Source organism: Bombina bombina, chromosome 4, assembly GCF_027579735.1.
Source record: "Bombina bombina isolate aBomBom1 chromosome 4, aBomBom1.pri, whole genome shotgun sequence".
Taxonomy (NCBI): Eukaryota; Metazoa; Chordata; class Amphibia; order Anura; family Bombinatoridae; genus Bombina; species Bombina bombina.
In genome coordinates this window covers 285,235,249-285,262,214 of record NC_069502.1, presented here as the reverse complement: position 1 = coordinate 285,262,214, position 26,966 = coordinate 285,235,249, and the positions used below count along the sequence as shown (strand labels likewise).

Here is a 26,966-nt window from a genome sequence, read left to right as displayed (position 1 = left end):
GGGACCAAGGCTATTTTTACATTTTTGCGGTGTTTGTGTTTAGCTGTAATTTTCTTCTTACTCATTTACTGTACCCACACATATTATATACCGTTTTTCTCGCCATTAAATGGACTTTCTAAAGATACCATTATTTTCATCATATCTTATAATTTACTATAAAAAAAATGATAAAATATGAGGAAAAATTGAAAAAAACACACTTTTTCTAACTTTGACCCCCAAAATCTGTTACATATCTAAAACCACCAAAAAACACCCATGCTAAATAGTTTCTAAATTTTGTCCTGAGTTTAGAAATACCCAATGTTTACATGTTCTTTGCTTTTTTTGCAAGTTATAGGGCCATAAATACAAGTAGCACTTTGCTATTTCCAAACCATTTTTTTTCCAAAATTAGTGCTAGTTACATTAGAACACTGATATCTTTCAGGAATCCCTGAATATCCCTTGACATGTATATATTTTTTTTTAGTAGACATCCCAAAGTATTGATCTAGGCCAATTTTGGTATATTTCATACCACCATTTCACCGCCAAATGCGATCAAATACAAAAAATTGTTCACTTTTTCACAAATTTTTTCACAAACTTTAGGTTTCTCACTGAAATCATTTACAAACAGCTTGTGCAATTATGGCATAAATGGTTGTAAATTCTTCTCTGGGATCCCCTTTGTTCAGAAATAGCACACATATATGGCTTTGGCGTTGCTTTTTGGTAATTAGAAGGCCGCTAAATGCCACTGCGCACCACAAGTGTATCATGCCCAGCAGTTAAGGGGTTAATTAGGGAGCTTTTAGGGAGCTTGTAGGGTTAATTTTAGCTTTAGTGTAGTGTAGTAGACAACCCCAAGTATTGATCTAGGCACATTTTGGTATATTTCATGCCACCATTTCACCGCCAAATGCGATCAAATTAAAAAAAATGTAAAATTTTTCACAATTTTAGGTTTCTCACTGAAATCATTTACAAACAGCTTGTGCAATTATGGCACAAATGGTTGTAAATGCTTGTCTGGGATCCCCTTTGTTCAGAAATAGCAGACATATATGACTTTGGCGTTGCTTTCTGGTAATTAGAAGGCCACTAAATCCTGTTGCGCCTCACACGTGTATTATGGCTAGCAGTGAAAGGGTTAATTAGGGAGTTTGTAGTGAGCTTGCAGGGTTAATTTTAGCTTTAGTGTAGAGATCAGCCTCCCATCTGACACATCCCACCCCCTGATCCCTCCCAAACAGCTCCCTTCCCTCCCCCACCCCACAATTGTCCCCGCCATCTTAAGTACTGGCAGAAAGTCTGCCAGTACTAAAATAAAAGGGTTTTTAAAAAAAAATGAATTTTTTTTTTAGCATATTTACATATGCTACTGTGTAGGATCCCCCCCTTAGCCCCCAACCTCCCTGATCCCCCCAAAACCGCTCTCTAACCCTCCCCTCTGCCTTATTGGGGGCCATCTTGGGTACTGGCAGCTGTCTGCCAGTACCCAGTTTACAATAAAAAGTGCTTTTTTTATGTTTTTTTTGTTTTTTTCTGTAGTGTAGCTTCCCCCCCCCCCCCACCACAGACAAACCCCCACCACCTTGCTGATTATTTAATGATTTAATGATTTGCTGATTTTTTATCTTTTTATTTTCAAATTTTCTGCAGTGTAGCGGTTCCCACCCGCTCCCTCCCCGTGCACGCGCCCGCCCCCACCCTCCCGTGCACGCGCGCGCGCCCGTGCGCGCCCCCAGCCACCCCCGCCCACGATCCCGCCCCCCTTCACATCCACATGGCCATCGATGGCCGCCACCCGCCTCCCGGTCCGGCTCCCACCCACCAACGCAGGTAGCCACCGATCTCCGGTGCAGAGAGGGCCACAGAGTGGCTCTCTCTGCACCGGATTACTTAAAAAGGTTATTGCAGGATGCCTCCATATCGAGGCATCACTGCAATAACCGGAAAGCAGCTGGAAGCGAGCAGGATCGCTTCCAGCTGCTTTCCACACTGAGGACGTGCAGGGTACGTTCTCAGGCATTAACTGCCTTTTTTCTGAGGACGTACCCTGCACGTCCTCAGTCGTTAAGGGGTTAAAGGGACACTGAACCCTATTTTTTTCTTTTGGAATTCAGAAAGAGCATGCAATTTTAAGCAACTTTCTAATTTACTCCTATTATCAATTTTTCTTCGTTCTCTTGCTATCATTATTTGAAAAAGAAGGAATCTAAGCTTTTGTTGGTTTTAATACTCTGGACAGCACTTTTTTATTGGTGGATGAATTTATCCACCAATCAGCAAGGACAACCCAGGTTGTTCACCAAAAATGGGCCGGCATCTAAACTTACATTCTTGCATTTCAAATAAAGATACCAAGAGAATGAAGAACATTTGATAATAGGAGTAAATTAGAAAGTTGCTTAAAATGTCATGCTCAATCTGAATCACGAAAGAAAAATTTTGGGTACAGTGTCCCTTTAAAATACAAATTTTATTGTGCACTTTTGTAATATCTGCATCTCCTCCCTATAAGAGAATGCAGTATATGCCCCTTAGCAAGACACCCTGCTCTCAGGGTAAAAAGTGGCTTTAGATCATTCCACCAGGGAAATAGAAGTTCTGGCGAGAATTCTTTAATAGTCTTGCCAGCCCAGAGACCTTTAGCACATTAGGCCTCTGGGCTTAAGCATTATTTTCAAATCAGGAAAGATGAAAGAGTACAATAAAAGGGAGAAATGAGAACCAAAACAAAACACTGGAGAGCCCTGAACTATCATTTTGTTAAAAATGGATAGCCTTAAATCTTGGTCCGTGTGTGGCCCTCAAGCACTGGGTCGGACACTGCTTCTCTCTTTCTGGTTTTTTTTTTATCCTTCACTTCTTAAAACCCATTTATGTTATCACATGTTCTGGGCAACTCACTGAACAGATAGATCTGTAGTACTCAGGTTCTACCAGTAGAGGGTACTGCAGGAATTCTGAATGAATGGGAGTTTTTAAAAACTATGTTTAATTTTTTTTTTTTTTTTAAAGTTATCAGTCTGTAAATGTTTCAATTGTTAAATTGTATAGCCCCAGTTGCATAAGCAATTCCAAAAGTAACACAAAATATTTTTAATTCCAATGAATCTAAAACTTATATTAAATAAAATTGTTTTTATTTTAAACTGGTTAGATGACATATGAGCTTGAAGTACTGTGCTGGCATGTAGAAATATCCAGATTGTTTAAAGATCTTCATAAAACATAGGCTGTTTCTTAAATTCCATTTTGTGGTACGTCTGCAGGAGACAGTTGACTCACAGCCTCCCCTACAGAGAAGCAGAGAGAGCCGGTAATAAATACAGCACAGTACAGGCTAAACTGAAGCTATCAATTTTGATATTCAAAAAATCCTTGAATCAAAATCATTTAGAGCTAAATTGTATAATGTGTGAAATTAAACGCTGAATAATAAAAGACGAAAAAAATGTTGATTATTGCTAGAGTCGTCTATGCCCTGAAGAGAAAATTATTAAAGGGAATTAAAATTAAATTTGAAAAGTACAGCAATGCATGTTGTATTCAGCTGGGAGCACAAATGCGTCATTGAGAAGCTTTAGTGATGTTTTGCATCTTCTATAGGCTATAGTAACACAATAAGGAACAATGCACGACTGTTTCATATTACAAAAAAATATTCTAATTGAGGTTTCAATACCAATCTATCGGGTGATTTGTTTTTGGCAAAAAAGTGGCACTTTCTGTTTCAACATAATCACAATCGCTGCATTTTTAAGTGTGTAACCAAAGAGTTCTAAACAATTACAATCCATTTTCTTGATACTTTTCAACAGGTTTTTAAGATTATTTTACATCTATTGAATGTACCTAAAACACCTAAAGACACTTGATTTATGACATATTTTAAAATATTCCACCGGATTTAATCTTATTATCTTGCACATGTGCAAGACACCATGAAATAGTCTCAGGCACCATTTTAGATGTATATAGCAACATATAGGGGTAGATTTATCAAGCAGCGGATGCTGCAATCTACCCCCAATGTTTCCAGATCGCTGGAAACAAGAGTTAAGAAGCAGTGGACGCAAGAACGTTAAGAAGCAGTGGACTGCTCCTTAACTCATCCGCCACCTCTGAGGTGGCGAACCGCAATCATCTCGATCAGATACGATCAGGATGATTGACATCCCCTGCTAGCAGCCGATTGGCCACAACTGTGCAGGGGGCAGCATTGCACAAGTATTTCACTAGAAATGTTTGTGCAATGCTAAATGCTGACAACATTAGCGATGTCGCTAGAGCGGATCATGTCCGTTCGACATTTAATAAATTGTCCCCATAGTCTAAATTCATTAAACCTATATTCAGCACTAGTGTATAGTAATGCATACAAAGTACTTCCCTTCTGGCATGGATTTCAAACTAAGACTTGAGATCAATTAGTGCGAAAGGGAGAGAGAGGACTGACTTCCGTTTGGGGGGGAGCTTGGAAACAGCATGCTCCAGATCTGTGCGGTGACCAAGCACCGCTGAAAATCCTTCCCAAGCTATCCTACCACTTATCCCAGCAATGATGTGGGGTCTTCAGTGTGGTGGTACACGCAGCTAGGACACTCTGGCTGAAGAGAAAGCTGGAAAGTCGCCATTTTTGATGTGGATGTCTGCTTGAATGCAGTGAGTACCTGGCAGAGGCATAGTCTTAGAGGCAACATATCGGGGTAAAAACTATCCTAGCACCCCTTACCTGATTGCCGAAGTTCCGGAACCAGCGCACGGCAAGCTGTTTCTGTGCGGAGGAGAAGACCCGACACGCCGAGGACAGCTTCCTGTAGCACATGACAGGAAGCCGGTGTAGAAGCCAGTGCCGGTGAGGAGGTTTGTCGCTTTGCAGAGGGATCCGTGCTGGGCCGACCGACTTCACCAGGGCATAGGCGAAAGTATCAAGGCGTCGGACCGGGTTCCTGTGGACCGTTAGGAGCTAACACAGCTCGTTTGTAAAAATCTGGGTGCCAGCATCAAGATGCTCTGAAACTTGCAGAAACTGTTGCTGTCGCAAGTATCGCTCTCTTTATTTTCTTTTTGTTATTGCCTCTCCTTTTTATCTATAGGTATGCTGGGCCGGCAGGGCTGAAGTGAGACAGTTATTTAGCACAAGGATTAACTGTTTATCATTACCATGCTTTTTGCCGGATAAACTGTAAAGGCTCGCATTGTGATCCAGGTCATCTTGTTTTTTTTTTCTTTCTTTTATGTGTGTGCTGTTCCTACTTGGTTACTTTGCTAACTTTAGTAAAATTCCTCGGTAACCTATCTATCCTGAGATGACTTTCCTTTTATACTTAATGGGAAAAGTAAAGTTTGGAGAAAAAGGAAAAAGTAAAGGACAAGGGTGAAATAAAGAGGGAAAGCCGATAATCTGTTTTCTAAACCAGCAGGGTGCTGATTAAGAGACATAAGAACTGTATCCTTGAAGATCCTAAGAATATCTCTCTGACATATGTAAAATCCTAAGGTTCCGCTTGAACATAGTTCATGTGTTTGCATGCTATCGTTATACGTTACTTTTACACCTACTGCAATGTATGCATGCTAAACACAGGGTTTATCTATATCCTAGAATGTGTTACAAATGTCAATTCAGGTTATACTTCTGTTTCTTTATGCTGAGCCTGATAATAAAGCTATATTTGCTTGTTAGGCTGACTTGCTATGATTCAGACAAACTTTGTAGCCTGCAAATTTCCTTGCTGTATTGATACATAAGGGTTAAAAGCACAGCTGACTTTAAAATTTATACTGTGGTGCATTGCTCTCCAGGATTTATATATTGGTTTTTTTGGGGGTTTTTTTTTGTTTTTTTTGGTAGAGATCTTTGTTTTTAAACACTGTGCATAGTCTATCTTTTCTAGCGACCAAACTAGAAAACATCCATATTAACCTTCTTTATAGAGCAATATATAAAAATATAAAAGGAGGAGTGTTTCTCCTGTGGAAAATTTAGCTTGTATAATTACTTTGACAGGCCTATTTCACTTTTTATTTGTTTTCTTCTCCCCCTAGCTAGGGGGTGCACTCTATAAATTCAGATATTCACACTCACTTAAAAAAAAGAAAAAAAAAAGAAAGAAAGAAAAAAAAAAAAAGGGGGAAAAAAAAAAAAAGAGATCCAGAGGACCTACACTTATATTTTTGTACAGTTTTGTACTCACAAGTTTTGTTTTATGAGTCCTCGCTGCGGCGAGGCTGTTAGTAGTTTGGTTCACGTTCTAGTACTAAACTTTCACTTGTACACTTAATTAATGGAAAAATTCGTCACACTGACGAAAAAAAATTCACCTATAATGCCTGCCAAAGTAAAGGATAAAAAATCTAAACCAAGTGATATCAGTCTTGATTCCACATTAAGTGAGTCATCTCTCCCCTCTTTTGATATTCAGATGTTGATAACACAGCTATCAGCTGTGTTCTCACCTCAATTTGAAATGATCAAAAAGGAAATTGCGGGTATGGCCACTGAATTGACGACTCTCTCCACCGAAGTCAGGCAGTTTTCTGCTAGAATTGGTGAAGCAGAGGACAGAATTTCGGACCTTGAAGATCGTGTAAATGCACAGGAAGTAATTATTCAAAGACAGGATACCACAATCCAAAATATGCAATTGCGCCTTGAGGACATGGAAGATCGCTCCAGGCATAATAACATACGTATTGTGGGTCTTCCGGAAACTATAGAATATGAGGATTTAATGAAATTCACCTCTTCTGAGCTACCTCTAGCGTTAGGAATGCCAGCAGAGTCTCTACCTTTAATAATAGAAAGAGCACACAGGATAGGCCCTAAGAGAGCACAGTCCGACAGTGTAGCAAGGAGCAGTATGTGCATATTTAAAGTATTAAAGTTCCAAGATAAAATGGAATTACTGAAACTTTTTAGAAAGAATGGTCCTCTTCAGTTGGGTAACAATAGGATCTTACTCTTCCAGAACTTCTCCAATGAGACGTCCATGAAGAGGAAGTTAATGGCCCCATTTTGCTCACAGCTAATAAATAATGGATTTAAGGCTTGTATGGTCTACCCGGCTAAGGTTATAGTGGAGGATAGGGATTCTGTACTAACCTTTCAGGAAGTCGCAGATATCAAAAAGTTTATTAGTTTAAAAATTTCAAATTGAAAATTGATAAAACGGATCTATGCTTTATCATGACTATGTTTATGTCTGCCAGGACGTGTGTAGTATGTATGTTGATGAATGAGGCTTGTGTATGGGGTATTCTTTGTTCTTTTTTTTTTTTTTTCCCCTCCCCCGCTTTTTTTCCTTCTCTCCTCGCACAGGAGCCTATGGGAATATTGCTAAATCCAGGTCTTAGGATAGGGAGGAATGACTAAGCTACAAATTTTGTTTCTTCTGATGAAATGACTGGAGTAAACATACTCTCTTGGAATGTAGGAGGTATATCCTCCCCTATGAAGAGAAAACTTATAATTAAAACCCTTGCTAAAAAGAGAACAGATATCGTCTATATTCAAGAAACCCATCTTACTGACATAGAAGCTGCAAAACTTAAAATTAAATGGGTGGGTGAAGTTGTAGCCGCCGCAAGTATAGACAGGAAATGTGGAGTAGCGTTTTTATTACATAAAGACCTTGATTACAAAATTTTACATATAGAGAAAGATCCTGAGGCTAGATATATCATACTCCAAATTCAGATCAATCAGGTGGTATATGTCCTATGCAATGTGTATGGGCCCAATAAAAATAGTAAAAGTTTTTGGGAAAAAATAAAAATTAAAATCTTTCCCTTCATAGGGGAGAATCTCATCCTAGCGCGGGATTTTAATATGACACTATTCCCAGAATTAGACAGATTCTGCAATATAGATGCTAAAGAATATAAAAAAGTAGCCAAATATTTTAGAACTTTTTGTTCAAAGCTAAAACTGGTTGATATCTGGAGAGTTAAACATCCAGATTCTTAGACATGTACATGTGAATCCAGAGCTCATAGAACCTTTTCTAGGATCGATCTGTTTTTAATATCTGAATCTCTATCGATTGTCCAAACTATTTCAGGAATTAGTGACATATTAGATATCCGATCATGCAATAATTTACCTAACTTTTCCCTCCTCATTTAATTTTTCAAAAAGAACGCAATCCCTATTTTTTCCGCGGTATATTTTGAATAATCCCAGATTCTCTAATTGGCTTAAGCAGAAATGGAAGGACTACTGTACACATAACATTGCTTACCTCGATAGAATTGAGATTTTCTGGGAAGCTGCTAAGGCTGTCCTACGAGGTGAAATTATGAGTTACCTAATAAATAGTAAAAAAAAAGGCTAGGGCTCAAGAACTCCAGTTATCTAACAGGGTTAGAAACTCTTATAGAAAACTTTCCGAGGATCGTTCCATAAGTAATTGGAACAAGTACCAGGAGGCGAGAAGAGAAAGAGATGTCTTTTTAGAACAGAAATCTCAAATTGAAGAATCAAAAATTAACAGTCAATTTAGAGGTCTTTATGGCGACTCAACTAAACATTTAGCAAAACTAATAAAAAATAGAAAGAAAAAGAATTATATTTTGGCTATGAAAGAAAACGATGTATGCCATACGGATTCAAGGGAAATTAGCAGAGTCCTGTTTGCCTACTATCAGAAATTATATTCTAGTCAGGATAGTAATATATATATCCAAGATAGATTTTGGTCAAAAAATAAAGCTACCCCAAATTCAGAAAGAGGACTTAATATCTCTTAATGCCCCAATTGAGGCAGATGAAATTAAAAAAAATGATAGATAAGATGCGATTAAATAAGGCTCCTGGCCCAGATTGCCTTCCGATAGAATTTTATAGGATACTAGCCCCAGAAATCATTCCTATATTGGGAAGGTTGTTTAATAGCTATTTTCAGTCGGATAGTCCCATCTCTTTTTATTTTTCAGCTGCCAACATTACTTTAATTCTTAAAAAAGGCAAAAACCCGGAAGAACCAGCCTCTTATAGGCCTATATCTGTGTTGAACACAGATTATAAAATTTTGATTGCTATTATATCTGATAGGCTCTCCTTATTGCTGGGTAACATCATTTATACAGATCAAACTGGTTTTATGAAATCTAGGCCATCCATAAAGAATATACGGAAAATAGTGACTTTTCTGGATTATTTCCATTATTTAAACGAGAAGGAAAAAAAGAATCTTGTAAATGATTGCGCGATTCTTTCTTTAGATGCCGAAAAGGCATTCGATGCTATCTCATGGGCCCATTTATTTAGAGTATTACAGGAATTTGGCTTTAAGAATCAATTCTTGCAATTTATTCAGAAAATCTATAGAAAGCCAATTTAGTTTCTTATTGTTAATGGTCATCTCTCTCAAAAAATCATCCTAGGTCGTGGAACAAGGCAGGGCTGCCCGTTGTCTCCCCTCCTATTTAACCTGGCATTGGAACCCTTAGCTATTCGTCTAAGAAATGTCTTAGAGGGAATCAGTATGGGCTCCTATACTCTTAAGATCCTGCTGTACGCAGATGATTTACTGTTATTTTTAAAGAATTCATCTTACTCAATTCCAGCTGCATTACAATGTTTAGACGAGTTCAGTTCATTTGCGGGCTACAAAATCAATTTTAATAAAAGTGAACTTATGTGGATTAATAAATCCAGAAATAGTTTACAAGACCATCCATTTAAAGAGGTTGAAGCGATTACATATTTAGGTATAATATTACATAAAAATCCAAAAAACTGGTATCGGTTTAATCTCTCGCCACTATTTCTAAAGGTTAAATCGGACTTGGAGTTATGGACGGCATTTCCACTATCCATTACGGCTCGCGTTAATCTAATAAAGACATTTATTTTTCCTCGCTTACTTTATCCCCATTCAGAATCTTCAGCTCTTTATTCTTAGTAAGGATTTGCGTAAATTAGATAGACTCATGCAAAACTTTGAAGCAGCAGGCCTTGCTTTTCCTAACTTTAAATTATACAATTGGGTTTGTCTAATTAAAACGGCGGTGGATTGGATTGTTGAAAAGGAGTTAGTGTCATCTCTAGAGATGGAGACTTATATGGTTTCTCCTTGTGCTTTAAAAGCAATATTACATTGTCCTCTACAACTTTTACCAAACAAGATATTTTCTCTAATCTCTATTAGAAATATTGTGGCGGCTTGGCAGAAGTGCTGTACAATATTGGAAGTAGATTTTACATTTTCAAGCATTTTTACCGATTAGGGGAAATCATCAATTTTCTCCTGGGCTTAAACAATCAGTATTTAGAGAATGGGCTGAAAAAGAGCTCAAATACATTTGTCAGATCCTTCCTCAAGACGGGCAACCAATCTCTTATGGGATCCTTTCTCAACATTTTCAGCTAGCTAGATCTAATTTCTTCGCCTATCTACAGGTGCGCCATTTTATTAATACACGAAAGTGGGATATGAGTAAACTGAATGCATGGTCGGATCTCAATTTATCTTTTCAAAAATTTGTATCAGGAAATTCGTCCATTATTCTTATGTATGATATTATGCTCTCCAAACAAACATTAATTTGTCTAGACAAATTGACATTATCTTGGACCCTCTCTTTCCCTTTAATTGATCATGGTAAAATTAAACGTAGCATGATAAATGTAAAAAAATGTGAAATTCCTAGGAGTTGGAGAGAATCTCATTTAAAACTTATTAATAATTACTACATATCCCCCATAAGATTAGCTAAGTTTTATTCTACCTGCAACGGGACAAGTCCCCGCTGCAATAAACCTAAAGCTGATATTTTACATATGTTTTGGTATTGCCCAAAAATTATACAACTATGGCGTAAGGTGCAATATTGCTTCAATATACAGTACAAGACAACTATCATATTATCACTCGATGAGATAATCTGGGTAGATGTTGCTGGCAATAGGGGCTTTCATGTCCACATCTTAAATACCATTATACTAGCTGCCAGATATCACATTCTCAAACATTGGAAAGCTTCTGTAGCTCCTGGATTTTCCCAGATCCTACAGGAGATTCAAACCCAAATTATATATGAGTCAGCTCATCTAGAAACTACATCAGAAAAGAGAATAAAAACCTTTATGGCAGGATGGCTACCAATTATCAAATCCTACCCCTTAGCTATACAATAAACTATTCTGACCCCATTTTTGTCTTCAAGCTCTTTTATGGACTTTGTAGCCCTAGATCTTTTTCCACATTCTTGGATAACTAACTATAGAGAAATATAAGGCGAACTGTGTTGGTGGAATATAGGATAACTTGAAGATTGAAATTACTGAGAGAGAAATTAGTGGGTCCCCCCCCCCCCCTTTTTTTCTTTTTTTTTTTTCTTTTTCCTTTCCCTTTCTTTCCTGTGTTATGTTTTTGTTTGTATGAGTGGTCAGTATGTGGGTAGGATATATGATGTTCTATTTAGTTTTGTAAAAGTCCAACACTTTGTACAATTCTTTTTGCTATATGAGAGTATTTTCTTCTCTGCCAGTTAATTCACTCATGGAAAAGTAAGCCCTTTCCTTGTTTATTTTGTGTCTCATGCTTTTCTGTTTCTGTGACACCTGACCTTGTGTGGTATGTAAAGGTGGAAATTTATTTGACTGTACTCATTGTTGGATATGTAAATAAATGATTAAAAAAAAAAAAAAGTACTTCCCTTCTGATCATAGGGGTTAATAAAGGCCTCTGATCTCTAGAATATCAATAGCACTGTCCCTGAGCTGACAATGTTCATAAAGCAATTTCACTTGGAAACAACATTTAATTATATAAAGTTCTTACTCACATGTTCGTAGCTGGAGGGTCACCTTGGTATAGTGGCTACTGAGATGAATTCTAGTCTATCTCACACAGATATACCAGAGCCCTATTGTATAGTCCGTCAGCAGTGGGCAGGATACAAATTTACATATGTATATGTATTTAATAAGTAATATCTTCTAAACCTAACAAGATCTGCAGGAAAAGCCTTAACTCAGAAATTACAGCCACCACATCTAATACACACTCATATTGTGATTCTCAAAAGTTACAGCACTGTTGTCTTCATAAACAAAATGTCAAACAGAATCTCATCTTTACCAGAATTGCACTGTTTGCCGTTACACCTTGTTATAAATGCAGCAAAGAGAAACCCCATTCTGTACAGTGAGTTCTGCAAATTTAAAACCTTGTCCCTTAGAAGTTTTGCAATTTACAGTGTGAGAACCTTCTAGAAAATGAAACTAATTTCCTGCACTGTTCTTGATTTCTGATGTATTTATCGCCAAACCGGAAAACAGTGCTCTCTAAAGCAATGAGAAGAAGAAAAACATACTTTTAAAAAATTATACACGCTCTCTATACTCATCATGCCTATATACAAATGGCATTCGTATCATTTATCAGGATGGATTTGTATATCAACAAGTTAATTTCACACATATAAATGATCATTTCCCTTACACTGAACAAAAGGGCTCATTCAAAACAGCTACAATGTAACCTTAAAGGGACATGAAACCCAAAAATGTTCTTTCATTATTCAGATAAAAAATACAGTTTTAAAAAAAGTTTCCAATTTACTTCTAAATTCTAAAATGTATTTAACTCTCATGTTATTCTTTGTTGAAGAGATACCAAGGTAGGTGTACTGTGCAGATGCCTGAAGTACTGTGTGACAGGAAATAGTGCTGCCATCTAGTGTTCTTGCCAATGTATAACATTGTTGCAAAACTGCTGCCATATAGTGCTGCAGACGTATGCACCCTCCTGAGCTTACATTCCTGATTTTCAATAAAGGATAACAGGAAAAAGAAGAAAATTTGATAATAGAAGTCATTTGAAAAATTGTTTAAAATTGTATTCTCTGTCTGAATCATGAAAGAAAAGTTTTGGGTTTTATGTCCCTTTAAGAGGTGGGAAAGGGCCATTGTATATGACTGTTTTAGTTGGATTCCCAGTTTTGATCCTGATAACAATTACTTAAAGGACCAATAAACACAGCAGATTTGCATAATCAACAAATTCAAGATAACAAGACAATACAATAGCATTTACTCTGAATTTCAAATGAGTAGTAGATTATTTTCTAACACATTTTAAAGTTATGTATATTTCCACTCCCCCTGTACCATGTGATAGCAATCAGCCAATCACAAATGCATATACGTATAGTCTGAGTTCTTGCACATGCTCAGTAGGAGCTGGTGACTCAAAAAAAGTGTAAATATAAAAGACTGTGCACATTTTTTTTAATGGAAGTAAATTGGAAAGTTGTTTAAAATGACATGCTGTATCTGAATCATGAAAATTTAATAAAGCCTGAGTGTCCCTTTAACAACCAAAAACACATTTTCGGGAACATTTATAGTGTGGGCTTTTAGGTGCCAAATCCATTTTGGATTAAGATCATTCGGAAACAATTGCTTCTCAAATTGGCGGAAACTTCATGATTGGGAGCAGATATTGGAAAGATTGAAATGGGCCCATTGAGTTGTAATTTACTATTTTACAGTTTAAACTGATATCAATTTAGACTTTGCCATGGTTTGGCTGGCTTCTAGTGGCTATAACCACAAAGTTACAGTGTTATTACCATGTGCCTTAGAGAATTTTGATTTAAAAGTCCTGCTAGGCTGCATGTGTTAAAACTGTTGTAAACTGTGCAAACTGGTGGAAACATACAACATCACTATAGACTTTAATGGTGATACATTGTTACCACAAGACCAGGGGCAGAACTACCGGTGGTGCAGAAGTCACAATTGTGACTGGGCCCGGCAGGTCCAACCTCCGGGGGGGGGGGGGGCAGTTTCAGCACACAACATTTTTTTTCCAGTTTTTTTTCAGCAGCAGTTTTAAATCAGAGCGTTGCCATGGATTACCATGGCAACGCTCTGAAACATATGCTCATTTTGCTGCACCAACTATTACGCGCACTGCCACTCTGAGCGGACCTCGGCATTAGACTGGGAGTCGGAGAGAGGAGAGACCTGCTCCCTACACCCACCACATGAGTGCCTCTAGTGGATCCTAAATAGTGTATAGCTGCCAGCCTGCCATATGACCCACACAGGCACAGTGAGTACATTTATGTGTGAGATGGTGGAGGAGTCTTGTCGCCCCAGAAATTGCCCCAGGCGATGGACACGCAAGCCTTGCCAGGCTGGCCCTAATCCCTAATCCCGCTTCCCTCACTGACTGCTGCGGAACTTCATGTAGCTTGAAGGAAGTGTGGCAGCTGCGTGGGAGAAACTATAACATTAGTTTTCCAATATGCTGACACAGGGATAATTTGTTATTTGCTGCATCTAAAGGAGTGTTCTATAATGTATTACGTTTCCTTAAAAGGAATGCTCCTCTGGATAAAGCTACTTTTCATACTTGTGGGTGTGTCCCTTTCAGCTAATAGCGCTAATGGATTTTTCCTTATCCTATAGTGTACGTTCATTTGCAAATCTGGTGCTGTTACAAAGAGTGCCACCATACAAAAAATCTGTTATAAAATGGTAATTGGTTCCACCTTCTTTTCATTTATATTCAAGTCTTAGGGGCATATTTATCAAGCTCCGAATGGAGCTTGATGCCCCGTGTTTCTGGCGAGCCTGCAGGCACGCCAGAAACAGCAGTTATGAAGCAGCGGTCACAAAGACCGCTGCTCCATAACCTGTCCGCCTGCTCTGAGCAGACGGACAGACATCGCCGGAAATCAACCCGATCGAGTACGATCGTGTTGATTGACACCCCCCTGCTGGCGGACGATTGGCCGCGAGTCTACAGGGGGCGGCGTTGCACCAGCAGCTCTTGTGAGCTGCTGGTGCAATGCTGAATACGGGGAGCGTATTGCTCGCCGTATTCAGCAAGGTCTGGCGGACCTGATCCACACTGTCGGATCAGGTCCACCAGACCTTGATAAATAGGGGCCTTTAATGTTTGATTATTTGTTACGGAATTTCGGACTAAATTTGCTTTTTATGGGACAACCACAATTTTTTACGCATAAGCTAGCAGTGTATAATGCCACTTTAACATATAATTCTAACATTTCTTAGTATTGGGGAGGAGAGCATCAGGAGCTTCTGAAATCTATATATTTTTAATAGTAGCTGAACAAAAGACTTACACTCTCTGGTCTTTCTTGGAAAAATGCTTTACTGTGAAAGTAGTGACGTTTCGGGAACAAAGTATCCCCTTCCTCAGACTGGTCTGAGGAAGGGGATACTTTGTCCCCAAAACGTCACTACTTTCACAGTAAAGGATTTTCTCAAGAAAGACCAGAGAGTGTAAGTCTTTGGTTCAGCTGTATTTAACTTTACTAGCACCCTGACAGTTATACTGAGTGAGAGTGCTCTCCCTTGTTTTAACAATATTTTTATATTTAAAAACTGTACTTATTATTACTTTTAACTGAATAGTTTTATTTCTAAGGTTTCATAGATATTAAACTAGCACTTTACTGCACTTTTCATACATTTTATTCTATTCTATTTTGCATTTTCAAATTATCGTGTTTAAAAAAAAAAAGTTGAATTATGTGCATATAATCTGATTACAGTTTATTACCACAAGATTTCTTTTTAGTAACGTTTTAGTTAAACACATTACAACTCAATATCCTGCAAACACTTTCACAAATTCGTAGTCTCCATAGAAGTCAATGGAGCAAAAAAATGAAGAAAAAAAACCCAACACCTCACTATCACGCAAACAACATTGCAAATTCTGATTATCCTAACTTTGTGATGGAATAATCTAGATTTTATTAAAGAGACAGAGACGAGTATTTTGCTATAATCTTTTCACTTTACTGCAGACAGCATTTTATTGAAAAGTATACTTTACAGAACAAACAAAGAAAACAATAAATATAATGAAGAAGCCAATGGGAACAAGGCTTGAGATGTTAGAGAAATAAAGGACCAATAAGAGAAGTCCAAATTTCCATAAATTGACCAGTACGTAGCCACTCCTCCTCTTTGATCTTTGATGCGAAATACTCCAAAAACATTTAAAGAAAGGTATAACAACAGTCAGGGCCGCCATCAGGGGGTGACAGGGGTGACTCCTGTCAGGGGCCCAATGAGCCAGGGGGGCCCCATGAGGCAAGAACTAAAAAAAAAAAAAAAAAAAATTTTTTTTTTTAAATTTTGGCAGCCCCCAGTTGGTACTACAGCAGAGTGCTAATTGATCATGGGAAATGTTATTAGCATTTGAGAGGATTTCTTAGTGTGCACTAAACCACTATGCTCAGTGTGAGACAGACTTGGCACTTTGTACAGTGTGTGCCTGAGTCAGACGGCAGATCACTTTCATTTGAAGAGGAGGTAGGACTTACTTAGCAAATGTTTTTTATTTCTTTGTGCAATTTTGGATTGTAACTTCAGTGTGGTAGTAGTTGTATGGTGGGGCCAGGGGTCCATAAAAACATTTTTTTTTTAGCAGCAGTGTATTTATGATTATTTGACAATGCTGTAGAAATTCTATATTTAAAACCATGCAGACATGTTTCCTCCTCAATACACAAATGGTAGATGCCCTTTTGGCAGATATGCATTTTATATATATATATATATATATATATATATATATATATATATATATATATATATATATAACATTCCAGTTTACTGCCCCTTTATGCAAGCACTTTCCAGATGCAAGGAGGCATTTTATCTAAGATTTTTACATCTGCATAAAATTTTATACTCTCAGACTAAGATTGCTCAGTGCTTGAAATGAGACAGGTTAACTTAAAACTGTTCAGTTTACACTACAGCTGACTTAGTTTTGAAGTACATACCAACAAGCCTAAATCCTGCATTTAACCAGATCTAATGGTATGAGTACCACAGCTTATGGTCCCACCAAGACCATATAGAGTACAGCATTTTCAAAATCCATAAGTACAGCTGACAGATGGGAAAATTTGTACACTATATTTGAAGTGGTGCTCTTGGTTGGGGAAAATGGGAAAAAAACAAACAAACATATGTCAACCTTTTAAAGGTACTTTTCTTCATCTAGCCATCTACCCAGCTCATTAATGTACAATTTTGAATTCACAGAATTATTTTTGTTTGCACATTTACAAATATGATTCTTTAAAAAGTGATCTCTTAATTTGTGCATTTTTTTTATCATGCATGTCACACACTGTTGATTTAGGGGATGCGAGGTGCATAAATGTTTCCTCCTGTGAGTGTTTCTGTGGGTGTATGTGTTTATGTCTTTGTGCTTTGGTTTGTGTCTCTATGTGTATGTATTTTTTATCTGTGGGTCTCTCTGTGAGGGTGAGTGTGTATGTCTTTGTGCATTTTCTGTGGATGTCTGTGAGGGTGTGTGCATATGTCTTTGAGTTTTTTCTATGGGTGTTTCTTTGAGGGTGTTTGTGTGTATGTATGTCTGTGTTTTCTGTGGATGTCTCAGTGAGGGTGTGTGTATGTATGTCTTTCTGTGTTTTTCATGTGGTTGTCTCTCTGTATGTCTTTGTGTGTTTTCTGTGGGTGTCTCTGTGTGTGTATGTTTGTATATGTCTTTGTGTGTTTTCTGAGGCTGTCTCTGTCTGTGTTTCCTTGGGTGTATGTGCAAGTTTGAGTTTGTGTGTGTGTGTCCATTGTCTGTTCCTTTTTAGGACATTTTGACCTTACTACTGATTATTCACATCTTTCTACAGACTTTGAGACTAACAAGACCTTTCCGGAAGTAACCACTCCACCATTTAACCTTTAAATTATTGTTTAGGCAGTTCAGGGCCCTTCCTTTCAGCCACTGCATGCTGTTGTCATAATTTAGTTGTCATCTTCCTTTACAAAAAGATAATCAGAACTCTATATTTTGTTTTCTAAATCTCCTTTTTTTTTACAAAACTGTAGTTTACCTCATTACTTGTCAGGTCAATGTAAACAAGTGCTGAGTGTCTGTTTGGGTGTCTGTGTCTGAGTGTGTTTCTTTGCGTGTCTGCTAGAGTGTCTATGTTAATCCTTATGTGTGAGTGTGTGTGTGTGTTTCAGTGTAAGAGTGTGTCTGTGTGTGTGTATGTTACTACCTTTACAACATTTCCAAGTTTAAATAGACAATTAAGAATAAAGTGCATATACGTTTTAGTCACTTGGTCAAAAATTGCACATGTCAAAGGAGGGGGGGGGGGCCCTGATCAATGGTTGAGTCAGGGGCCCCAAAATTTCTAGTGGCGGCCCTGACAACAGTACCAAACACATGAGGCTGAAAAACATAAACAGGAAAACTGAAAGAGATGATTGATTGAAAAATAACAATCTTTTTGAACTCGAAGAACTTGAAAACTTGCTTGAAGACGGATCAAGTCTGGAAGAACTTGATTGAAGAACATCCCTGCTTGACTTAGAAATTTCCTTGAAATAGGGAAAAAAATATATAACAATTTGTGGAGGGAAAATACTCGTCTCTGTCTCTTTAATAAAATCTAGATTATTCCGTCACAAAGTTAGGATAATCGGAATTTTATTGCAAGGACAGAGACTCCTATTTTGCTAGTTTAAAGTAAAATAATTTATGAAACTAAATTAAATGGAATAGAATGAATAGGTTTAAAATAAAATTGTCTAAAAACTTTATCTGAAGACCAATCAGCAGCATTAAGTATATCCTGAAGAGAGGTTGATTTTGAAAAATATTTTGAAGCCGAAGCTCCTGTAATAGAATGGGAAGAGAAATTACTATCTACACCTGCTTGGGTCATGACCCATTTAACCCATCTACTAATGATAGGAGAAGAAACAGGTAAATGGAGCAAAGCATAAGAAATAAGAAGTTGATTATGAGAAGATGATCTAAAAGGTAAGGTTCTTTGTTCATATTACTTAAGACAAAGAACAACACAAAGTTTTGGATGTTCCGAAAAATAAGGATAAAAAATAGAGGATGATAAAGTTTAAGTTCAATGAGAAAGAGAAAAAAATTACTCATTGAGGAGAAAAACATTTAGAATTAAAGTCAATAGCTTTGACATCAAATACATGTTTACAAGACAAAAGACATAATAAAGTAGTCAATTTAACAGTAAGCTGTTTGAGAGAAAGGCATTCATTATCAGGGCAAGAATTAAAAAGAGAGATGACTAAATCTACGTCCCATAAGAAAGAATATTTGGAAGATGGAGGACTTTTGAGATGAATAGATTTTAAAAGTCTACAAATAGTAGGATGTCGACCTATAGAAATATTTCCAAGTAATTCATGTTTAGCAGAAATAGCTGATCTAGCAACATTAATAGACCTGTAAGCCATTCCAGCTTTAAAAGGTGCTGAAATGGGATCCAGGTGCCTAGCATTGCACCAGCTAGACAATTTAAGCCAGGAGGATAAATAACATTTCTTGGTTCCAGGGGCCCAAGAGTCTTGAAGGAGGAGTCGAGCTTCCTCCGATAATCCTTCACCAGACCAGGAACCCCTGAAATCATCCAAGCAATAAGCTGTAATTTGACTTGAAATACTAGAGGATTGAATTGACCTGAAGGGTCTGTGAGAAGATCTGACTGAATTGGTAATAAAATTGGATGAAGGAATGACAATTCTAGAAGAAGAAGATACCAAACCTGAGTCTGCCAAAAGGGCATTATTATCAAAAGGGATATCTGTTGACACTTGACAAACAGAATAGTTTGAAGAATCATCGAGAATGGAGGGAAGGCATACGCTCCTGAATTGGGACACTGTTGAAGAAAAGCATCTATTGCTAGATCTTGAGGATACGGTCTCCAACTGAAATAAGGAAAAATCTGATGATTCAGACGAGAAGCAAACAGGTCTATTGAAAACGGACCCCTTAGAGATTGAATTCTCTGAAAAATTGACGAATTCAACTTCCAATCGCTGAAGTCTGTGAGGTATCTTGATCCCCAATCTGCCATCTGATTTGTTTAGACCTGGAATATATTTTGCTTAAATAGATATATTCTGAGATAAACAATCGTGAATTAAACATTTTGTTAAATCTGGTAAAAATTTTGAAGCAGTACCTCCTAGATGGTTGCTATAATGGACTGCAGAAAAAAACCTTCTCTTGATCCTACCTCCCCATCCAACTACCACCCTATTTCCCTCCTCCCTCTTGCCTCAAAGCTTCTTGAAAAACTAGTATATGCACGCCTATCCCATTTCCTTATATCAAACTCCCTTCTTGACCCACTGCAATCTGGATTTCATCCCCATCACTCCACAGAGACAGCAAATGTTAAGGTTACCAATGACCTACTTACAGCAAAATCAAAAGGCCACTTTTCTCTGCTTATCCTCCTTGATCTGTCCGCAGCCTTTGACACTGTTGATCACCCTCTTTTGCTCCAAACCCTTCAATCCTTCAGCATCTGTGACACAGCCCTCTCGTGGCTCTCTTCCTACCTGTCAAACCGTACCTTTAGTGTAGCCTTCTCTGGGGCCTCCTCTGCCCCGTCACCACTTTCTGTCGAAGTACTGCAAGGCTCTGTCCTCGGTCCCCTTCTCTTCTCAATCTACACATCATCACTAGGTTCCCCAATAAAGTCCCACGGTTTACAATATCATTTGTATGCTGACGACAACCAAATCTACTTCTCTGCACCAGACCTATCTCCTTCCTTGCTAACCCGTGTCACTAACTGTCTTTCTCACATCTCCTCCTGGATGTCCGCTCACTAACTCAAGCTAAATCTCTCCAAAACTGAGCTCCTTATTTTCCCCCCTTCTTCCAAAATCTCCACCCCCAATCTCTCTATAACTGTCGACAACTCCATCATTACCCCTACCTCGTTATGTCAGATGTCTTGGGGTCACGTTTGACTCAGATCTTTCTTTCACTCCTCACATTCAGTCCTTGGCTAAAGCCTGCTGCTTCCACCTTAAAAACATCTCTAAAATTAGACACTTCCTTACACAGGACACAACTAAGATTTTAATTCACTCTCTCATCCTTTACTGCAACTCTGTCCTCTCTGGTCTCCCCACCTGCGGCCTAGCTCCTTTACAATCCATAATGAATGCCTCTGCCAGGCTCATCTTTCCTACACGTCGCTCTTCATCTGCTGCACCTCTCTGTCAATCCCTTTACTGGCTTCCTCTTGCCTCTAGGATCAAACACAAAATTCTCACTCTGACATACAAAGCCCTCAACTGCACTGCTCCCCCCCCCTATATCTCAGACTTTGTCTCCAGATACTCTCCCTCCCATCCCCTTCTCTCTGCTCATGACCTCCTACTCTCCTCCTCTCTTGTTACCTCATCACACTCCCATTTACAGGACTTCTCCAGACTGGCTCCCATCTTGTGGAACTCTCTGCCTCGCTCCACAAGACTCTCCCCTAGTTTTGAAAGCTTCAAGCGCTCCCTAAAGACTCTACTGTTCAGGGATGCATACAACCTACACTAACCTTTCTTTATACCAGTTTCTCTCCTCCATCGCTATCCCCTGAACCTCCTTAGCATGTAAGCCTAAGAGTCCAGTTGTTTGTAGATCACCTTCTTAAGAGCTGACTACAACCCATTTGATCCATATAATTGTTTTGTTGTACTCCGCATTTGTTTATAGCGCTGCGGAATCTGTTGGCGCTCTACAAATAACCAATAATAATAATAATAATGATGTTGTCCATCCGAAGAAGAACAAATATGGGATAGTTGAGTTTTACAAAACTCTGAACTGCAAAGACTCCTGCTAAAAGCTCTAGACAATTGATATGAAAAGTTTTCATCCAAAGGAGACCATTTCCCTCCTGTAATAAGGTAACCACATCTTGCCCCCCAACCGGATTTGCATGCATCCGACTCTATTATAAGATCCGTAGAATTTCCGAAAATTGCTTTCCCATTCCATGCTTCTATATTTAAGATCCATCAATTCAATCAATCCATAGCTTGCTCGAATAAGGAGATTTTGTGATGATAAAAAAAAACTTCAGAAGATAAAAAAAAATTCAATCTTTGAAGCGCTCTGTAATGAAGAGGAGCTGGAAAGATTGCTTGAATGGAGGAAGAAAGAAGACCGATGACTCTGGCTAAAATACGGATAGAAAATAAATCCTTCTTGAGAAGATAAAGAATTTCTTTCTTGAAATTTCTTGATCTTTTCTTGAGGAAAACTGCGGGTAGCTGAGATAGTATCTATATTGAAACCTAGGAAAACCAAGTTCTGGGAAGGAATTAAGGCTGCATTTTTTAAATTGATGACAAAACCCAAATTCTGTAGAAGTTGAATAGTGAGGGACAATTGATACTGAATAAAAAGAATATTGTTTAAATAAATTATCAGACAAATTCCTCTTTTCTTTAACCAAGCTGTGATCAGTTTTAAAATGTTTGTAAAGGCCCAAGGTGCTGACGAAAGACCAAAGGGGAGACAAGAAAATTGCCAAAGGGAATCTTTCCAAATAAATCTTAGGCATTTCCTAAAATCTTAATAAATGGGTACCGAAAGATATGCATCCTTTAGATCTAGTCTTACAAGCCAATCTTTGTTGTAAAGACAATCTCTTAAAAGATGAATACCCTCCATCTTGAAATGGTTGAAAATCAGGAATTGATTTAAATCCCTTAAATTTATGACAGGACGGAACGATCCTTCTTTCTTTTTTACAAGAAACATGTTGCTAATAAATGAGTCTTCTGGAGAAGGAGCAATTTCTACAGCATTCTTTTCTATGAGATCTGAAATCTCTGTGTCTAAAAGAATTTGATCTTCTTGTGAAAATTTTATTGGTATAGGGAAGGAATTCTGAAAGGGTATTTGAATGAAATCTAAAGGAAGGCCAGATACTGCCTGAAGAACCCATGGATCTGATGTTATTTGTTGCCATTCCATTACAAAATACATAAGTCTGCCTCCTATTTTTTGATGATAAAAATTTGTGGAAAGAAAGGTGGGAGAACTTACCTTGGAAGGGTCTCCTGGGATTCCTGAAAGATCTGAATGATATGCTGATTGACATTCTAGGCCTTGATGGAAAAGAGTTTGCATGCGTAGAAGTGCAGGGGGCAATGTTATTGAAATGAGACCTGGGGGGATATTTATCAAATGTCTGGCGGACCTGATCTGACAGTGTGGATCAGGTCCGCTCTCCGTATTCAGCATTGCACCAGCAGCTCTTGTGAGCTGCTGATGCCACGCCGCCCCCTGCAGATTCGCGGCCAATCGTCCGCTAGCAGGGAGGTGTCAATCAACCCGATCGTACTCGATCGGGTTGAATTTCGGTGATGTGTGTCCGCCTGCTCAGAACAGGCAGACAGGGTTATGGAGCAGCGGTTCCTCCAGTTCCATCTGGAGCTTGATAAATGGGCCCCCTGGAGATGTTTGAATAGCGGCTGGAAAAGCAGTCTCTTTCTTTTCCAGCCCTGTTGAAAACCATTTGAGGCTGAGACTGGTAAAAAATATTTTTTGTATTAGTCTTATTTTTTTTCAGAGAGTTAAAAGTATTAACATAAGAGCTTAGTTGTTGAAGCCCAGCATCACCAAATAATAAACCGTCCGCTTTGGGACCCATCTTGGTAGGTACGAAATCAGTGTTTTTAGGATCTATACACCTTAAAATTAATCTTCTCCTTTGGGTAGAAAGAGAGGCTACATACTGGTCAATTTATGGATATTTGGACTTCTCTCATTGGTCCTTTATTTCTCTTACATCTCAAGCCTTGTTCTCATTGGCTTCTATGTTATATTTATTGTTTTCTTTGTTTGTTCTGTAAATTTTACTTTTCATTAAAATGTTGTCTGCAGTAAAGTGAAAAGATCATAGCAAAATAGGAGTCTCTGTCCTTGCAATAAAATTCACATTACCCATAGAAATCAATGGAGAAGAAAAAGTAAAAAGTAAAAAAACCTAACACCTCAATATCGCGCAAACAACATAGCATATTCTCATTAGCGCTAACCTGACATGAATTTAGGAATATTTCATTTTCCAATGTTCTTTACCTAACAGAAAATGTTCTATTTATTTATAATTAAATATTTCTACATATATCTGATGGTTTATAAAACAAATATATATTTATACCTTTATATATATAAGTGATTATATAAAGGTATAGATATAAACAGATATATATGGGAATATCTGTTTATAAATACTTATAGAACATTGGAATGTGAAATATTTACAGTAAAAACATAGTTAAAAACTTTATTAAATATGACTATTGCATAAAGTTTTCATCTCACAACTGCAAAGGGCTCCAATGCACTTCTATATATATGTCTATATATGTGTACTTATATATTTATGTGTTTATATGTGTATATATGTCTGTACATACTTATATAAACATAAATACATATGTTTTTATATATATATATATATATATATATATATATATATATATATATATATATATATAGACATATCTATATACATACATATACATCTTTAGCAATGAATATGTAAGTATCTCAATGTTAAAGCCATCAGTGTTAATATGAGTGTACCTGTACTTTGTAATGTATTTTTGATGTGTTTTATGACCCATTTTTAGTTTTGGAAAACAGTTAACCACAGCTCTGAGATTGCGGTAAGAATTGTAGAGTAAATCGTGATTGCGTATTTCGCTTGACTTGTAATATTAGCACAATTAAAACTGCTTGCAGATACACAATATCGCAAAAATGTTTGCGCCTCACTTGTAATCTAGCCCTTTTGAAAAATTTTGTATTAATAAATGATTATTAATTATAATTTTTTGTTTATAACATTTGGAGTAATATTCTATGTATATGAAAAAAGCCCTTTAATGATCAATTTTGTTCTCTCTCTTCCCAGCTAGTCTTAGTTATAGTTACTGCCTGCTATAATTGAGGTCCCCCCCAACTAAAAAAACAAAACTCAATTTAACTCATATAGGCCTGCAGCAGATTGAGCTAATGCATGACCTCTGGTAGTGAAAAGGTTAACCATTTAAAAACAACAATCATTTTTACCTCTTAGTACTCACCATAATACCTCCAAAACAAATCCCTTCAAAATACCACACGTAGTTTGTGAGCTGGCTGCTTGCTGCATATGTAGTGTCCCCATTGGGAAAGTATAAGAGAATATTCACAGTCATGCTACATATAGCAAGAGGAATTAAGGCCAAACTGAAATAATCTGAACAGTTCTTGAGTGGCATCATAAGAGAGTAAAAATGGTTTAAATAAATTACCTATATTATATATATATTATTTTTTTTGGTGCAAATAGTATGTAGAAAATGAATTCAATTGCTGCTGGTGCTGTCTCTCTATACTGGTTGTGGAACACAGTGATCATCAGCTAGTTGCTGGGATACGGTAAATAAACAAACTCTTCAGGAGCTTGCAAACAAAACATTATCTAACCACAATGACCCTTTTAAAACTGCATTGTGTGTGCAGCTAACATAAGTGCTTTGTAATCTTTTTCTAGTGGAAAATAAGTACTTGCCATGTATGGGCTGATACAATATGAAAGTGATTTCCAATTCCAGCCCAGGCAGTACATGTTATTTGGAAGGGTAATAATGACTTACATATTGCACAAAGTAATTCCTCAGAAGTTAAGATTTTTTTTTTTTAAAAATAATGGCAATTAAAAGCAGGTGCTAGTGATATATCCCCTTATTGCATAACAATTGTGTATCTGGTATACTTGTATTGTAATTACATCCAATGTTTTCCTTTTTACCTTAAAGTTACAGCAACTTGAAGGGACAATATACTTAAAGATGGGTTTTTTTTTGTTTAAAAAGACAGATAATCCTTTTATTACCGATTCCCCAGTTTTGCATAACCAGCACGGTTATATTAATACACTTTTTACCTCTGTGATTACCTTGTATCTAAGCTTCTGCAGACTGCCCCCTTCTTTCAGTTCTTTTGTCAGACTTGCATTTTAGCCAATCAGTGCTGACTCCTAGGTAACTCCACGGGCGTGAGCACAATGTTAGCTATATGCACACATTTACTAGTGCTGTCTATCTGTGAAAAACTATCAAAATACACTGAGATAAGGGATGGCCTTCAAAGGATTAGAAATTAGCATATGAGTCTACCTAGGTTTAGCTTTCAACAAAGAATACAAATAGAACAAAGCAAATTTGATGATAAAAGTTAATTGGAAACTTGTTGCATGCCCTATCTGAATCATGAAAGTTTCATGTTGACTAGACTGTCCCTTTAATTTATATCTCTCTCAAATCTCAGATCGCAGAGAACTAGTTTGGGTAGTTTAAAACTCCTTTAGTAGGGCTGTAATCCCCTTTTCTAAGGGGATTTAAAGGGACATGGTACTGTAAAAATGTTCTTCCCTTTAATGTGTTCCCAATGCTCTATTTTACCGGCAGGAATTTACAAATAGCTCACAATTAGATTATTTAGTTTTATTTGTCATTTGAGATAGCTACTTTTGCCTGCTGGAATGGCCACCTTTACTGACAATTTCAATACTGCAGTAACGGCTACAAACCAGCAGAAGAAATCACACTCCCAATGGGGGTGGGATAGATAGGTACTAAAATAATCAATTTCATTGCATACTAAAATAAACATAAAGGAACAATTTCCCATACATGTTATACTCTGCTGCTGCTATAACAAGTAATTAGAAACACATTAAAGGGACAGTCTAGTCCAAAATAAACTTTCATGATTCAGATAGGGCATGTAATTTTAAACATTTTTCCAATTTACTTTTATCACCAATTTTGCTTTGTTCTCTTGGTATTCTTAGTTGAAAGCTTAACCTAGGAGGTTCATATGCTAATTTCTTAGACCTTGAAGGCCGCCTCTTTTCAGAATGCATTTTCACAGTTTTTTACCATGAGGGTGTTAGTTCATGTGTTTCATATAGATAACACTGTGCTCATGCACGTGAAGTTACCTGGGAGCCAGCACTGATTGGCTAAACTGCAAGTCTGTCAAAAGAACTGAAATAAAGGGGCAGTTTGCAGAGGCTTAGATACAAGATAATCACAGAGGTAAAAAGTATATAAATATAACTGTGTTGGTTATGCAAAACTGGGGAAT

At 37.5% G+C, this 26,966-nt stretch overlaps 1 protein-coding gene across 1 annotated transcript in view; it reads right to left on the bottom strand.

Annotated features, from left to right (window-relative positions):
• TM4SF18 (transmembrane 4 L six family member 18) overlaps positions 1-25,093 on the bottom strand; it is a 45,916-nt gene extending 20,823 nt beyond the window's left edge. Inside the window, exon 1 of the mRNA XM_053708996.1 lies at positions 24,917-25,093. Coding sequence (XP_053564971.1) covers positions 24,917-25,093 — 177 coding nt within the window. The remainder of the gene's footprint in view (positions 1-24,916) is intronic.
• Positions 25,094-26,966: the final 1,873 nt, after the last annotated feature.